The sequence below is a fragment of the Saccopteryx bilineata genome, chromosome 9 (assembly GCF_036850765.1).
Source record: "Saccopteryx bilineata isolate mSacBil1 chromosome 9, mSacBil1_pri_phased_curated, whole genome shotgun sequence".
Lineage (NCBI taxonomy): Eukaryota > Metazoa > Chordata > Mammalia > Chiroptera > Emballonuridae > Saccopteryx > Saccopteryx bilineata.
Window position 1 is genome coordinate 19,147,819 of NC_089498.1, and position 15,820 is coordinate 19,163,638.

At 47.0% G+C, this 15,820-nt stretch overlaps 1 protein-coding gene across 1 annotated transcript in view; it reads left to right on the top strand.

Annotated features, from left to right (window-relative positions):
* Window positions 1–2,434: 2,434 nt before the first annotated feature.
* The window catches only part of CDH1 (cadherin 1), a 99,380-nt gene continuing 85,994 nt past the window's right edge, over window positions 2,435–15,820 (top strand). The window contains exons 1-2 of the mRNA XM_066243182.1: window positions 2,435–2,601; window positions 3,484–3,598. Coding sequence (XP_066099279.1) covers window positions 2,548–2,601; window positions 3,484–3,598 — 169 coding nt within the window. The 5' untranslated portion in view covers window positions 2,435–2,547. The remainder of the gene's footprint in view (window positions 2,602–3,483; window positions 3,599–15,820) is intronic.

Genomic DNA, 15,820 nt, shown 5'->3' on the forward strand with positions numbered 1-15,820 from the left:
GAAAGGAATACTGGAGCCTTTTCCCTCCGAGCCTCCTGGTGGGTTAAGAGGCAGAGAGAGCCAAGATGCAGAAATCCAAATGGCCTGGGCGTGTGCTCAGAAACCCATTAAAACTGAGGGGCAGCTGGGGAAACCCATTAAAGCTAAGGGGACAGACAGGTTGAGGGGGCCTGAGCTGACCCTAAACAGTGTCTTGCTTTGAGACATCACCTCTCCTCTGGTGTTGAAAAAGTAGCTTCAATGGGCTCAGATTTACTTTTAAACTCTGGGTGAAATATTCTAAACATGGCCTTCCCCATGAGGAAGAGGGGAAAAGGGTGGTTCTTTCCAAAGAACAACTTCCACACCAAACATTTACTGAGCAGTTGCTACTAGGCGCCAAGTACTCTGCTTAGTATTTTCTTGCATTAGCTCCTATCAACCCATTTGTACAGATGACAACACAGACTTGCCAAGCTCACACAATTAGTGAGCAGCTGACTCTACACACTGTTTTGTAGTTCTGACCATGCTTGGAGGGTGAAGGGAAAGATGGTGTCCTTGTCTGGGCAGCCAAACCATGCAGATGTTGCTGCCCCTGGCAGTCAGGGAAGATGTCTGACCTAACATTTGCATGTCTATTCTTTCTTTTAAAAAAAAATAAATTAATTTTAGAGAGAAAGAGGAAGAGAGAGAGAGAGAGAGAGAGAGAGAGAGAGAGAGAGAAATATCAACTTGTTTTTCTACCTATTCATGCACTCATTGGTTGATTCCCATATATGCCCTGACTGGGGATTGAACCTGCAACCTTGGCACATTGGGATAATGCTCCTATCAACTGAGCTACCCAGCCAGGGATGTCTATTTTTTTTTTTTTTGAGCCTAAAATTATTTTATTGGGGACAAAATTTTCTAGAGAAGGTATGGTGGCTATGGTGTGGTATTAAGAGCCCCAGCCTGAGGACCAGGAGATCTCAGGTTGTAGTCTTAGCTTTCACATTGATTTGCTATGGGCCATTACAAGTTATTTGCAAATAACAGGTTTGAATAATCTCTAAAAGGGTCTATTCCAGGCCCTGGCTGGTTTGCTCAGTGACAGAGCATTGGCCCAGCATGTGGATGTCCTGGATTCGATTCCCAGTCAGGGAACACAGGAGAAGTGACCATCTGCTCTCCACCCTTCCCCCTCTCACTTCTCACTCTCTCTCTCACTCTCACTCTCTTTCTCTCTGTCTTCCTTTCCTGCAGTCATGGCTCGACTGGAGCGAGTTGGCCCTGGGCACTGAGGATGGCTCTATGGCTTCCGCCTCAGGCACTAAGAAGAGCTTGGTGGCTGAGCAATGGAGCAACGCCCCAGATGGGCAGAGCCTCGCCCCCTAGTGGGCTTGTGGGCTGGATCCCTGTGGGGGTGCATGTGGTAGTCTGTCTCTCTGCCTCCCCTCCTCTTACTAAATAAATAGAAAAAAAAATAACGGTCTCTTCAAGGTCAACATTAAAGGACAGATTGAAAACTGCAGCTCCAGCTGGAAGGCTATGGAGGGCCACATGAGGTAAAGCTAACAGAAGAAAGGGCCCTGGAATAACAGGAAGGTGGGTTCATCCTCTGCCATCTCCTACTGGCCTCAAATTCTTTTTTATTTTTAAACTTTTTATTTATTGATTTTAGAGAGAGGAAGGGAGATAAAGAGAGAGAGATAGACAGACAGAAACATCAATCTGTTCCTGTATGTGCCTTGCCTGGGGATTGAACCAGCAACCTTTACTTATTATAACAATGCTCCAATGATAAATCCGGCCAGGGCAGGCCTCAAATACTCTATGCCTCAGTTGCCTATCAAATGGGAATAATAACACAGCTTTTGGGTTGTTTTGAGATGAGAGTGAGATGGTCAACATCAAATGCTTAGCACAGAGCCTGGCACAATAACTTCCAAAGCCCAGCACCTACTGTTACTAATATTATCACTCGTATCTGTACAGAATTTTTATGGTGCAGGAAATATTGGTCTCATTAATTGTATGGCAACCTCACAACATAGGAAGACGGTTGTGATTATTATTCCCATTTGGAAGGTGAAGAAACAGGTTTAGAAAGGTAGGTCCTGCCCAGTGAACTGATTTTGCTGACACGAGCCGGTGGAGACTTGTAGTTAAAAGGACAGAAAGAGATAAAGGGTAAAGCGCAGGTGTTAATGAGCCACCCACTGCGAGCCTGGGTTCCGACTTGGTAATAGGAATTCTGGATCCCCTACACCCAACCCTCTACCAACCACAGGCCAGCGGGCCAGCGGGTCGGCGTGAGGCAGGGGGGCGGACCGGGTGGGGCGGGTCATCGTCCCCTTAACGGAGGAGGAAGCTGGGGCCGCGCCGCTCATTGGCTGTGGCCGGCAGGTGCATCCTCAGCCAATCAGTCACGCCGGGGGCGGGGCCTTGGAGGCTCACCTGGCGGCTGCGGAGTTGCCCTACTCAGTGGCATTGGGAGCCTTAGAGCACCTGTGAGTTCCTGGAAGTCCTGCCAGACTCTAGCCCAGCCGGACCCGACCCGACCCGACCCTCGCCCGGCGCGCCATGGGCCCTCCGTGCCGCAGCCTCTCCGCGCTCCTGCTGCTGCTAATGCTGCAGGTACGTCGGGTCCCCTGGTTTTGCGGGGGACGCCTTCCAGTCCCATCTCCGCGCCCCTGCCCCCAGTCCCTTCCTCTCTTGTCGTTCTTTCCTCTCTCCTGTCGTCCCTGCTTCCTCTTCTTTAAAGAAAGTTTGGGTCCAAAGGCCCTGGGCGGCCTAAGCTGCGTGGCGCTCTGTTCTCGGCGGAGGAGGGATCGGGAGCCGGTCGGGCGCGAGCGCGGCTTTGCCTACCGCCTCCTCGGAGCCCGAGGTGGGGGGTGCGCCTCGCCGCAGGCTCTGGGGACTCGGATTCGGCTGCGGAACCGGCTAGGGGCGGAAGGAGGCGTGGAGCAAAGTGGGGGTCAGGCTGTTGAAAGGGCAGCCCCGGTGCAAGTCCGGGGGCAGCCAGGAGCAGTGGGGGCGATCCCTGAGGTAACGAAAGGGGACTCAATAGAAATAAAGGCACCTGCCGGGTAAAGAAAGGGTAGTGGTAAATAGGTATGGGGCGACCCCGGGATAAGAAAGTGGGGTCAAAAGTTGTTAGAGCGCCCTCGGTATGAGGAACTAGACATAGGAATGGGAGCGTTCCTGGTATAAGGAAAGTGGAGTTGGGAAGAGTAAAGGTGCCTCCAATGAAGCTAAAAAGGAGAGGGGAGGAAAAGGGGCGCCAGCCAGGTCGGGAGGAGGTGACCCAGCAACTCCTCTCTCCGGCATTCCTGGAGGCTTGGTGGCTGCGGGTCTCGGAATGAATTCGGCCCCGGGGGTGGGGTGGGGGTGGCGGTGGGTGGGTCCCTCCCACAATCCCGACGCCCGAAGCGAGGGAGAGGGTGGCGCTGCTGGTTTCGGTGTGGGCTAGAGAGGACCCCCCAAGTCACCCCGGTTCCATACCTTTCCCCTAACCAGGTCTCTTCGTGGCTCTGCCAAGAGCTGGAGCCTTGTCGTCCCGGCTTTGGCGCCGAAAGCTACACGTTCACTGTGCCCCGGCGGCATTTGGAAAGAGGCCGAGTCCTGGGCAAAGGTGAGGGCGCGCAGCCCGGGTCCTTGAATGGGTGGGTGGGAGTGGGAAGGGTCGAGAAAGTACGCTCCCATGTCCAGGGGCTGGACTGGGGAAGTCCCTCCTCCTTGGCTCAAATGACACCCCTTTGGAATTTACACAGATGTAGGGATCTAAATTTTGCTGTGATTGAGCACTGGTGATTGAGGAGGCTATCCTGGTATATTTAATTATGTCACTTGTTGGAGGCTTTCAGTGTGCCTCCCATTGTCCTGACCACTTTAGAGACAGTTTGTCATTTCATACTGCAAAAATCTAATATGTGGCAAGGGCGGGAGGGAAGTGGTAATTCCCGATTCACAGATGAGCAAAGGAAGGCTCAGAGGGTGGAGCCACTTGGGTCTCTAGAACGGGAATTTGAACTAGCATCTCGCTCCCAGGCCTCATTCTGCACCATCTCTGAATGACTGAGGAGCCCTATCAGTTACCAGGCTGTGGTTTTTGCTCATAGAGATGAAAACATTTGGATACAGGTGTTATTCCCCCAAGGAATAATGTGTGGTTTTTTTTCCTTCCTTTTTTAAAGTCTGGTAGCTCTGACTCAGGGAATGAAAATGCACAAATGTACTTCTGGTCCTTATTATCACTGTGATAATCAGAATTCTAGAGTTTGCTTTGTTTCTCTTCACTGTTGCCCAGGGGTGAAAGCAAGGGAAGGTTGGTTTCTCTTCTGGTTTCACTGATTCCCAGGTGCTTTTTTCTTTCCAAACAACTTTCTTCTCCCTCTTGATTTTAGTTGATTGGGCGCGTTATCATAACAGTAAATGAAACACTTTTTGAAACAAGACATCACCCACAATTCCCCGAGGGAATTCATTGTTTATTCTTCCAGTCTTTGGCCACGTGAAAAATATACAGCAATCACACTGTTGTTTGAAAAAAAAGTTTTGGACTTTGGAAGTTGTTCCAACAGTGGGCAGCATTTTTTTTTTTTTAACAGAAACTGCAGCTCGATTGATTAAAACATATTTGCTTTTCTGAGGCCTGTGTGTGTTGTGCAGAGCTTTCTGTTGGGTCAGGAAGGGTTTGCCTGATTTTTGCCATGGGTCTGCCACTGCTTGGCCAGTTTCCGCTTGATGTTCTTCCCCCCCTCCCGGTGCTGGGCACCTGGGAATGAACTGAGATATAGGGACACTCCAGCCCTGCCCTTGGTACTGCATATTCCAGAGGGTTGCTAAGAATGTCCTAGGACCCACTTAGAGAACATGGTGGGACATGGGTATTTAGGTGCCTGAAATGTTTTGAAGGGTATCAGTGGGCAGTGAGGATTGGCTTCTGGGACCAGGCAAAGTTGACTCAGCCTTGGAGAATGGGTCGGGGGTTAGAAACAGGAGTGTGTGCACATGTGTGTATGAGGTGTCCCGGTACAAGTGCTGGTCACTTTGTTTTCCTTTATCAAGACATTTGGCAACTCCAAGGGTGGGTTAGTCTGGTTTTTATATCCTCCCCCCTGCCCCAAGTTCTTGTGTCTGACCAATAACATTATTATTACATATTAATAATATAATTGCCTTTTTTTTTTTTTTTTTTTGCTTTTACTAGACTCTGGGGCAAGTGCCCCACATGTTTTACCTTATTTAATTTTCGTAAGAATCTTGTGAGGGTGGGCACCATTGTTCTTTCTGTTTTGTACATGAGAAAACTGAAGCATAAAGCAATTATTTAGTTGTCAGCTCAGGGTTTCACAGCTGGTCTTTCTCCTGCCTTCTCCCCTTCTCTTCTTAGTAATCTCAGAAAGGAAAGGGGGGGAGGAACGAGGGTGCTTGGGGAATTAGTGTCCACTGTGAAGTAGACTTCTTCCTCTTTGTGTGCCTAGAAGAGCAGAGGTGTTGACAGGGCAGTTCCTAGAGGAGGTGGTGGTGATAGAGATGGTTTAGACTGGGTGGGAGGTAGAGGAGGCCTGCATCTGGTGGTCTTTTTTTTTTTAAATTATAGTTTTAAAATTGACTTTAGAAAGAGAGGAAAGGAGAAAGAGAGAAATATTGATCTGTTTCTGTATATTCCCTGACTGGGGAATTGAACCAGCAACTTTTGCATATCAGGACGATGCTCTAACTAAACAAGCTATCCTGCCAGGACATCATTGATTGATTCGTGTATGTGCCCTGACCAGGGACTGAACTGGCAAACTTGGCATATCAGGACGATGCTCTGAGCTACCTAGCCAGGGCACCGGTGGTCTTGGAGAGAGAGACGGTCTCCATTAACTGCTTGTGTGGCTGGTTCTAGTTCCCTTTATGTTCATATATCCACAGCTACTCAACAGATTTCCTGACATCTCACTTTTGGGGAGCTTTTTGGACTTTGGAGACTCCTTCCATCAATCCAATGTGGAATTGCCCCAAGACAGAAGTACCCTTCTGATAAAATTGCACATGGGACCTCAGGAAACTGTCTTTGTGATTTAAAAAAGCTGCCAGGGTTAGGGAGGTGGCTCCCTCTCTTTTGGCAGTCGAGAAAATGGAGGGATGCCACATTAGCACCAGGTTTAGACATGGGTTCCATGGAGGATTTTCTGCATGGGAGTTTGAAAATAAGGATCCTGTCACTTTTTGTCCATCAATGACCATAGAGTGCCACAAATAGGATTTGGCTAAACTCAGGACCTTGGGGTGGTTTGTTGGGGTCCTTCCTATGCTTCATGAGATCCTTGTATTTATTCCATTGGTTTCTCTACATGTTCTAGAATAGAGAATGTTAAAAAAAAAAAAACCAAACAGCTGTAAATGGGTTCTTTAGTTCCTGATTATTTTCCTTTGTCTTAGCACAAATTGGTTTTCGGATGTCAGAAGTATTACCCTCGTGTTACCCCAATAAATTCAATTAAAATAAAGAAGTATTCCCCTAGTGCACTCAGCTTTAAGTTGACTGGAGGTTAGGGGAAGGAAGGCAGCAGGCATTTAAACTCTAGTTTCCTTGCTTTGCTTTCTCTGCTACCTGGCCTTGGGCAAATAAGGTTTATATTTTGGGTCTGAGCTCTGGCTGCTTGAAGGGGGGTTGACCTAGCTCATAGACACCCACCTGTGTGGATTAAGTACACCCATATCCCCTTCTTTGTAAAAGATGTGCTGAAAGGTCGTGGGAACAGTATGAGGGCCCCTAATTAAATAGGCTTTTAAAACACAGATAGGGAAACCAGCTTTGGGATGATCTTACATCATCAACAGATCCCTCCTCCTCCTCTGCTCAAACTCCTAACCATCACTTCCCCTATTACTCACATCTGTGACAAGGGTTATGCAGGGCTCACTGGGGAAGGAGACTAATGGGTCATCCTCCTGCCCTCGCCTTTGTGTCTCAGTAGGAGTGGAGGTCCAAGGTCCTGCAAGGCCATTTAAGGAAGGCTGGCTGCTGCTCCAGCCCTTCTTCTCTGCCAGGTGGTCATGGAAATCCCTGTTTGCTCTCCCGGGCTTGTTATTGAGCGAGCCTTTTCTTCCGAAATGCTCACCTTGGTGTCTGTTACACATTCCCTTCCAAGCGTAGCCCCAGATAAGCCAGACGCTGAAGCAATCAGCTCTCTCATCTCTCAGAAGGTGCCAAAACCCTAAAGTCCCCGAGAGGCACCTGTCACAATCCAGAGTTCTGGGTTTCTACTCTGCCTCAACTCTCATCTCCTCTGAGGGCTTTAGGCTTTCAAGGAGATGAGTGAAATCAGTATGGCTTGTCCGGACAGCTCTGTAAGTACGGTGGTCCCTCGTCTATCCCAGGGGTTAGGTTCCAGAACCCCCTGTGACAGGCGAAAATCTGCGAAGTAGCAACCTTATGTTGTTTTTATTATATATATATATATATATATATTTTTTTTTTAAGGCTTTATAAACCCCACACTTTTTATAAACATTTTCAATTTTCTTTAAGGCTAGAAAATGCTTATTTTACTGCAAAATTAATTAAAATAATAAATATATAAGAATACCTGTATACCGCAAAATCTTGCGATATAGTGAAAAATCTGCAATACAAAATTAGATATATACAATTTAAAAATCCGCGATACGTAGAGAGACAACTGTACCTGAAAGATCCAGGATTGAATTTTAGTTATTAGCTGTGTGACCTTGGGTAAATCCATTTACTTCTATGAGCCTCAGTTTCCCCATGTGTAAAATGAGAGGCAATAGTACAGGTTTGTCGTGAAAATTATTATTATTTTTCTTTTTTATTTTATTTTTATTTTTCTGAAGTTGGAAACGGGGAGGCAGTCAGACTCCCGCATGTGCACGAGCGGGATCCACCCGGCATGCCCACCAGAGGGCGATGCTCCACCCATCTTGGGCATTGCTCTGTTGCAACCAGAGCCATTCTAGCACCTGAGGCAGAGGCCACAGAGCCATCCTGAGCCCCCGGGGCCAACTTTGCTCTGATGGAGCCTTGGCTGCGGGAGGAGAAGAGAGAAAGAGAGGAAGGAGAGGGGGAGGGGTGCAGAAGCAGATGGGCGCTTCTCCTTTGTGCCCTGGCCGGGAATTGAACCTGGGACTCCTGCACGCCAGGCCAACGCTCTACCACTGAGCCAAACGGCCAGGGCATGTCGTGAAAATTAAATGTGCGTATTCATTCATTTGTTTAGTCAGCAAATAGAGGAGTGCCTATTGAGTGCCAGCACTGGGCTAGACCCTAGGAGTACAGTAATGGATCAAGCAGATGTGGGCTGAACACAATGGCAAATAGGACAAAAAGGAAATAAGAAATAATCATGAGATGGTGGCTTACATTTCTTAGGGACAGACTAGGCATTCAGATATCATTTTTCTTTCAAATATTATTATTATTATTTTTAAAATATTTTATTTATTGATTTTTAGAGAGAGGGGAGAGAGAGAGAGAAGGGGGAGGAGCAGGAAGCATCAACTCCCATATGTGCCTTGACCAGGCAAGGTTTCTGAACCGGCCACCTCAGTGTTCCAGCTTGACGCTTTATCCCACTGCGCCACCACAGGTCAGGCTCAAATATTATTTTGAACAAGTGAATAAACGAGTGAATGAGTATGTACTAGTCCTCATACCTTGACTTATCTTTTTGCTCTTAAAGCCTGTAGCCGCCTGACCTGTGGTGGCGCAGTGGATAGAGCGTTGACCTGGAAATGCTGAGGTTGCTGGTTCGAAACCCTGGGCTTGCCTGGTCAAGGCACATATGGGAGTTGATGCTTCTAGCTCCTCCCCCCTTCTCTCTCTCTGTCTCTCCTCTCTCTCTCTCCCTCTCCTCTCTAAAATGAATAAATAAAAAATAAATAAAAATTAAAAAAAAAAAGCCTGTAGCCTCAGGCCAGCCTTAGATGTTGATTGTAAATACTCTGGGAAGTGTTGGGTCTGTGGCTCTTGAAGCTTTGGGATAAGTGTGTCCCCGATGCGATGTAGTGAGAGCTTCCTCTGACAGTTTCGGAGGGCAGAGGAGGGAGACCTCAAACCTGAATTCGAATTTGGAAAAGGAAGGGCAGTTAGTCACTGTTTAGTTTTTCGGTCAATTAAAAAGAAATTCGAGGGGGCCTTCCTTCCTCCCTCTCTTTGTTTCTCTCCTCTCTAATTTGTTTCCCATTCATGTATACTTCAGCTTGGCCTGGTAGGGCTTTAGATCTTTTTTTTTTTTTTTTGCACTTTTCCTCTTCCCTTACTTTTCTCTTTAAATTTTTTTTAAAAAAATTGATTTTAGCCTGACCTGTGGTGGCGCAGTGGATAAAGCATCGACCTGGAAATGCTGAGGTCGCTGGTTCAAAACCCTGGGCTTGCCTGGTCAAGGCACATATGGGAGTTGATGCTTCCGGCTCCTCCCCCCCTTCTCTCTCTCTGTCTTTCCTCTCTCTCGGTCTCTCTCTCTCCTCTCTAAAAATGAATAAATAAATAAAAAATAAAAAAAAATTGATTTTAGAGAGAGAGGGAAAGAGAGAGAGACATCGATTTGCTGATTTACTTATTTATACATTCATTTGTTGATTCTTGTGCCCTGACTGGGGATCAAGCCTGCAACTTTGGAGTGTTGGGACGACTCTCTAAGCACCTGAGCTACCTGGCCAGGCCCCTTACCTTCCTCTTAATCTGCTTCCAGTCCTCCACTTTCTCCTCAAGGCCCTGCTGGTATCTTCCCAACATTTTGAAGATTCTTGAGTCATATTGCCTAGATTGAAATCCAGGTAATTCCCCTTGCCAGCTGAGGGACATTGGCCAAGGGCTTTCTAAACCTCTGTCTTCTCATCTGTAAAACGGGCAAAATAGTACCCAAGTCATAGGGTGTGTCAAGTGTTCAATGAATATTAAATATTAAAGCCGCCGGAGTATTTGGTGCCTTCTGTTTGAGACACTGCCTCCCAGGTTTTACCTTCGGTTCAAGTGTTTCCCTGGGCTCCCTCCTGCTCAGCAAACCAGCCAAACCAGTTTCCTCAGTCTCTCTGCTTCTGTGTTAAAGCAAACACTACTCTGCAAACAGTGACTAGACTAAAGTGCCCTTTGCTGGGAAGAGAAGGTCTGATACTGCGCTTGCCACTGTGCAGTGTGCTTGGAGTGGGCTGACGTAGGTTTGCCTGTTGACCTGCTCAGGAATATTGTTTAGAATTGGGGTGGGAGGAGTGGGGCAAGGAGCAACTGAGGGTGGGGAAGTCAGGATGACCTTAAATGTTGCAGCTTTTGCTTAATTTAAAAGTATTTCATGATACATATGCTTAAGGATACCAGTCCGTTTCCCATTGCCATAAATGCTCTGCTCCAACCCCTTAGACTGGTTCGATCACCCACATGGCTAAGCATCAGATCACCTGGAGCACTTCAAAAACACAGATTTGCTGTTCTGCTAGTTCCCTGAGCTACAGTCCCTGCGGGTGGGGTTCTGAACATGGCACTAGACAACTTCAGCAGCTAGGTCATGACTATTTGAGTAAATAACTGGTGCCAGCCAGGGTGTGGGCATCTGGCTGTCAGCCTGAGGCCAGGGATCTAAGGGTGCCCTTGATCAGGGAGGGGTAAGGCTGGTCATTCTGCCATGCTGGTGAGGGAGGGCTCTGTAGCTACAAAGTAGGGTCGATGGGATGGGAATGGAAGTAGCCAGTACACTAACCTCTCCCTGCTGACTTAAGATCCAGCCCCTGCCCTCAGGGAGAGTCCAGAAAATCTGAGAGAAAGGGCCCAGTGGGTGATTCCGGTACACTCTGAGAATATCCATGGTGGGGGGGGGGGCATGTTCAAAGGATGCAAGGAGGAGTGGTTTTACCTGCTAGGCCCTGGTGAATGAGAGGGTGTCTAATCAGCCAGACAGAGAAGGAGACAACTTTCCAGGAAGAGGAAACGGGGTGCCCAATAGTGTAGCAGGGCATAACGGAGTCAGGCTGGCTCTGTGCCTTCCGAAATGGAGAGGGTGGCTTAAGGGAGGAGAGGGTCCCAGGACAAGGCTACCTAGATCGGCTAGGGCCAGGCCTTAGACTTCAGTCTACAGGCAATAGAGGGTGTTTTCTATCTATTCTTAAAAGTCATGCACTTGGGTAATAAGTGAAAAAGTCTCCTTTTCCACCGCATTCTACTCTTTACCCACTTCTGCCCCAGGACACAGGTAACCAATTAGTTCCTCACAGGTAATTGATTTTGTTGGTCTCTTGTATATCTTTTACAGGGTTTTCTCATGGAAATACAAAAAGAGTCTTTTTAAAAATTTTTATTGATTTTACTGGGGGCGGGAGGAGGAACAAGAAGTTTCTACTCAGAGTTGCTTCACTTTAGTTGTTCACTGATTGCTTGTCATATGTGCCTCGACCGGGCAAGCCTAGGGCTTTGAACCAGTGATTTCAGCGTTCCAGGCTGATGCTGTACCCACTGTGCACCATAGGCCAGGCAAAAAAGAGTCATTTCTCTATGCAAATGTAAGTTTAATAATCTTTTTACACAAAGATAGAATAGGAATAGCACTGTTTTGTATCTTCTTTTTTGTCCAACAGTATATTTGTGTGTTCTCTCTTTTAATATATGTAGAACATCCACATTCTTTTACTTTAGTTATAGCTGCTTGGCACAGATGTGCTGTAGCCTGTTTAACCTGCCCCTGTTAGACACTGGGCGAGACCAGCTTGAGTGTGGGGTTGTGTCTTATCTTTCAGAACTTAGCACTCCAGGGAGTAACGTATATGTATCCTTTTGCACATGTTCTGGTGTATGCAGAAGATAAATTTCCACAGATGGTCTGCCAGTTCAGGGCATGTGCATTTGTAATTTTGACAGATACTGCCCTTCACAGGGCTGTATCAATTTTTGCTACGCTACCAACATCTAGAGACAACCTGTTTCCCACTGTTCCAGTGGGGGGGTTTAAGCAAAAGGTATTGGGAGGCTGCCTCCCTGAAGACAAAATCTTTTTTTTTTTCCTTTTCTTGGCAGAGACAGAGAGAGAGAGAGAGTGATAGATAGGGACAGACAGACAGGAAGGGAGAGAGATGAGAAACATCAATTCTTCGTTGCGGCTCCTTAGTTGTACATTGACTGCTTTCTCAAATGTGCCTTGACCTGGGGGCTACAGCAGACCAAGTGACCCCTTGCTCAAGCCAGTGACCTTGGGGTCAAGCTGGTGAACCTTGCTCAAACCAGATTAGCCCTCGCTCAGGCAGTGGCACAGTGAAGAGAGCATTGGACTGGGATGCAGAGGACCCAGGTTTGAAACCCTGAGGCTGCTGGCTTGAGCACAGGCTCACCAGCTTGAGTGTGGGGTTATTGACATGACCCCATGGTCGCTGGCTTGAGCATGGGTGGGATCATAGACATGACCCCATGGGTGCTGGCTTGAGCCCAAAGGTCGCTGACTTGAAGCCCAAGGTCTCTGGCTTGAGACCAATGTCACCAGCTTGAGGAAGGGGTCACTTGCTTTGCTGTAGCCCCTCAGTCAAGGCACATGTGAGAAAGCAATCAGTGAACAACTAAGGAGCCACTAGGAAGAAGCTTTTCATCTCTCTCCCTTCCTGTCAGTCTGTCCCTATCTGTCCCTCTCTCTCTCTCTCTCTGTCACACACACACACACACACCATATATATATATATATACACACACACACACACATATATATATGTGTGTGTATATATATATATATATCAAACTGGAGCATAAAATGTTAGAAGGGCTATCCTGAGAGTATTTATTTGGAGGTGGCCAACAAGTAAAATATGAATAAATATTTTTACCCAATGTTATGAGTGCACCTGGACCTTGGAGACTTGAGAGTTTAGATAAGCCTTACAGTGGCCTGAGGCAGGAACTGTCGGTATCCCCCACTCTACAAAAGAAAACAGTCTCAGAGAGGTTGGACAACGTGCCCAAGGGCACTTAGCCAGGTAGTGGCAGAAGTGGGGCTACACTGTCTTTCATAACCTGAGCTCTCATCCATGCCCTTCTGGGCCTTGTTGCCAACCTGCATTTCCTGGAACTTAATTCACCTTCCTTTTAAAATTTATTTATTTGTTTAAGAGAGAGAGATACAGAGCGAGAGAAGGGAGGAGGAGCAAGAAGTATCAACTCCCACATGTGTCTTGACCAGGCAAGCCTGGGGTTTCAAACAGACGACCTTAGTGTTCCAGGTCGATGCTTTATCCACTGAGCCACCACAGGTCAGGCATGCCGCAAGAATTTTTAAAACATGAAATACCTGACTATTAGTCAGGGACACTGACCTTTTCCCTTAGATTTTCATATTAAAAAAAAAAAAAGACAACAGTCAACACATAGCCGTCCAATGTGAATGAATCAAAATTATACTTATCTTTTTTGTTAGATCAACAAAATAATATATTTTTGGTGTGCTGCAGAATTTTAGTAATTAGTTTATGTGTGCCATGAGATGGAAAAGGTCCCTCCTTCCCTTTGGAATATATGTCTTTATTTATACCTTTACATCTCACTGTTATTATTTTAGAGAGAGAGAGAGACATACAGACAGTGACAGACAGATTGGAAGGGAGAGAGATGAGATGCATCAACTCATAGTTGCGGCCCCTTAGTTGTTCACTGATTGCTTTCTCATATGTGCCTTGACCAGAGGGCTCCAGCCAAGCCAGTGACCCCTTGCTCAAGCCAGTGACTTTTGGGTTCAAGCCAGTGACCATAGGGTCATGTATATGATCCCACACTCAAGCCAGTGACCTCATACTTACGCTGGTTAGCTTGCACTCAAGCCAGCAACCTTGGGGTATAAACCTGGGTCCTCAGTGTCCCAGGCCGATGCTCTATCCACTGCGCCACTACCTGGTCAGGCTACATCTCACTAATTTTAATTGTGTGGCTGGAATCATCTTTTGTCTTTGAAGAATCTCTTTTTGTCTTTCCCTTTTAGGCAATTTTTAGCCTCTTTCCCTTTTGTTTTATTTTTTTTAATTTATTTTTTTGTATTTTTCTGAAGTTGGAAATGGGGAGGCAGTCAGACATACTCCCGCATGTGCCCAACCGGAATCCACCTGGCATGCCCACCAGGGGGCGATGCTCTGCCCATCTGGGGTATTGCTCTGTTGCAACCAGAGCCATTCTAGTGCCTGAGGCGAGGCCACAGAGCCATCCTCAGCGCCCAGGCCAACTTTTGCTCCAATGGAGCCTCGGCTGCGGGAGGGGAAGAGAGAGACAGAGAGGAAGGAGAGGGGGAGGGGTGGAGAAGCAGATGGGCCCTTCTCCTGTCTGCCCTGGCCAGGAATTGAACCCGGGACTCCTGCACACCAGGCCGACGCTCTACCACTGAGCCAACTGGCCAGGGCCCTCCCCTTTTTTTTTTTTTTAAAGATTTTATTTATTCATTTTAGAGAGAGTAGAGAGAGAAAGAAGGGGGAGAAACAGGAAGCATCAACTCCCGTATGTGCCTTGACTGGGCAAGCCGAGGGTTTCAAACCGGTGACCTCAGCGTTCCAGGTCGACGCTTTATCCACTGCGCCACCACAGGTCAGGCAGCCTCTTTCCCTTTTTATCTTTACTTTCCACAGAAATGCTAGGTGAACAGAATATATTTTCCTTTCTGTCTGTCTTTTCAACTTTCTGGGTCCCTGAGGCTGCAAATACTGTGGCATTCAAGATTTGAGGAGTGGGAAGAAATCTGTCCTAAACAAACTCATGTTCCAACTGTAGGAGCCAGGCAGAGACCTGGGTATGCATCTTTCCCCAGAAAAGGGCGAACGTGCCCTGCCCCTAGCGTGAGCTCTGGTGTTACTGCTAGAACTTAATGGGGCCTGCCTGGAAGGGTTGAACCTGTTCCCCAAACTCATAAATGATAGCCAGCACAGGACCCTGTGGGATAATTGGCCAAAGCCGAGATAATAATTAGTGGGCTTTGTAATTAGAAGAGCTTGTAACAAGCTGAAAGCCTTTCAGTTATATGATACCTGGGCAAGTTGAAGGCCAAGAACACCTGTTCCTGTGGTTTGGCATTCAAATATGCTGATATACCTTGTCTGTTCCCAGAAGAGTTTTCCCAAAAGAAGTTTGAGAGGGTCCTCTTCTAGACTGTTGCAATAGCCTTTTTTCTGGTCACTCTGCTTCCCTTTGCCTCCCCCAACACAGCCTTTATCTACCCAGCAGCCGGAGTGATGGTTTTCAAAATAGAAGTTAGAAAATATCAACCGCTTTCAATCTATCCAGTGGTTCTCATTTTACACAGACTAAAAGGCAACGTCCTTTCTATGACTATAAGGTTTCTATGATCTGCCGCCTCATCACCCCCTTACCTCTTGCTTTCATTTCTTCCTGACTGTACTTGGGACCCATCCGGCACACTTCTACCTCAGGTTCTTTGCACTGGCTATTATCACTGTTTATAATATTGTCCCCTGACAGCTGCTTAGCTCACTCATTTATGTCCTCAAGTCTTGGCTCAAACATCACCCTCTTGGTGAGGCCTTTCTCGAATCCCCTATTTGATATAGTACCACCTTCCCCCAATACTCTACTTTCCCCTTCTTTGTTTTATTATCCTCCATAGCACTTTTCTTTCTTAAAAAAAAATTTTTTTTTAATTGATTTCAGTGAGAGAGGAAGAGAAAGAGCAAGAGAGACAGGAACATCAATCTGTTCCTGTATGTGCCCTGATTGGGGATTGAACCGTCAACCTCTGTACTTCGAGTTGATGCTCTAACAACTGAGCCATCCAACCATTCACCATTCCTCATATAACACCCTATGTCCACTGTCTGTTTCCTTCTACCAGAACATAAGCTCCAAGAAGCCAGGGATTTTTGTCTTTCTTAGTTCATA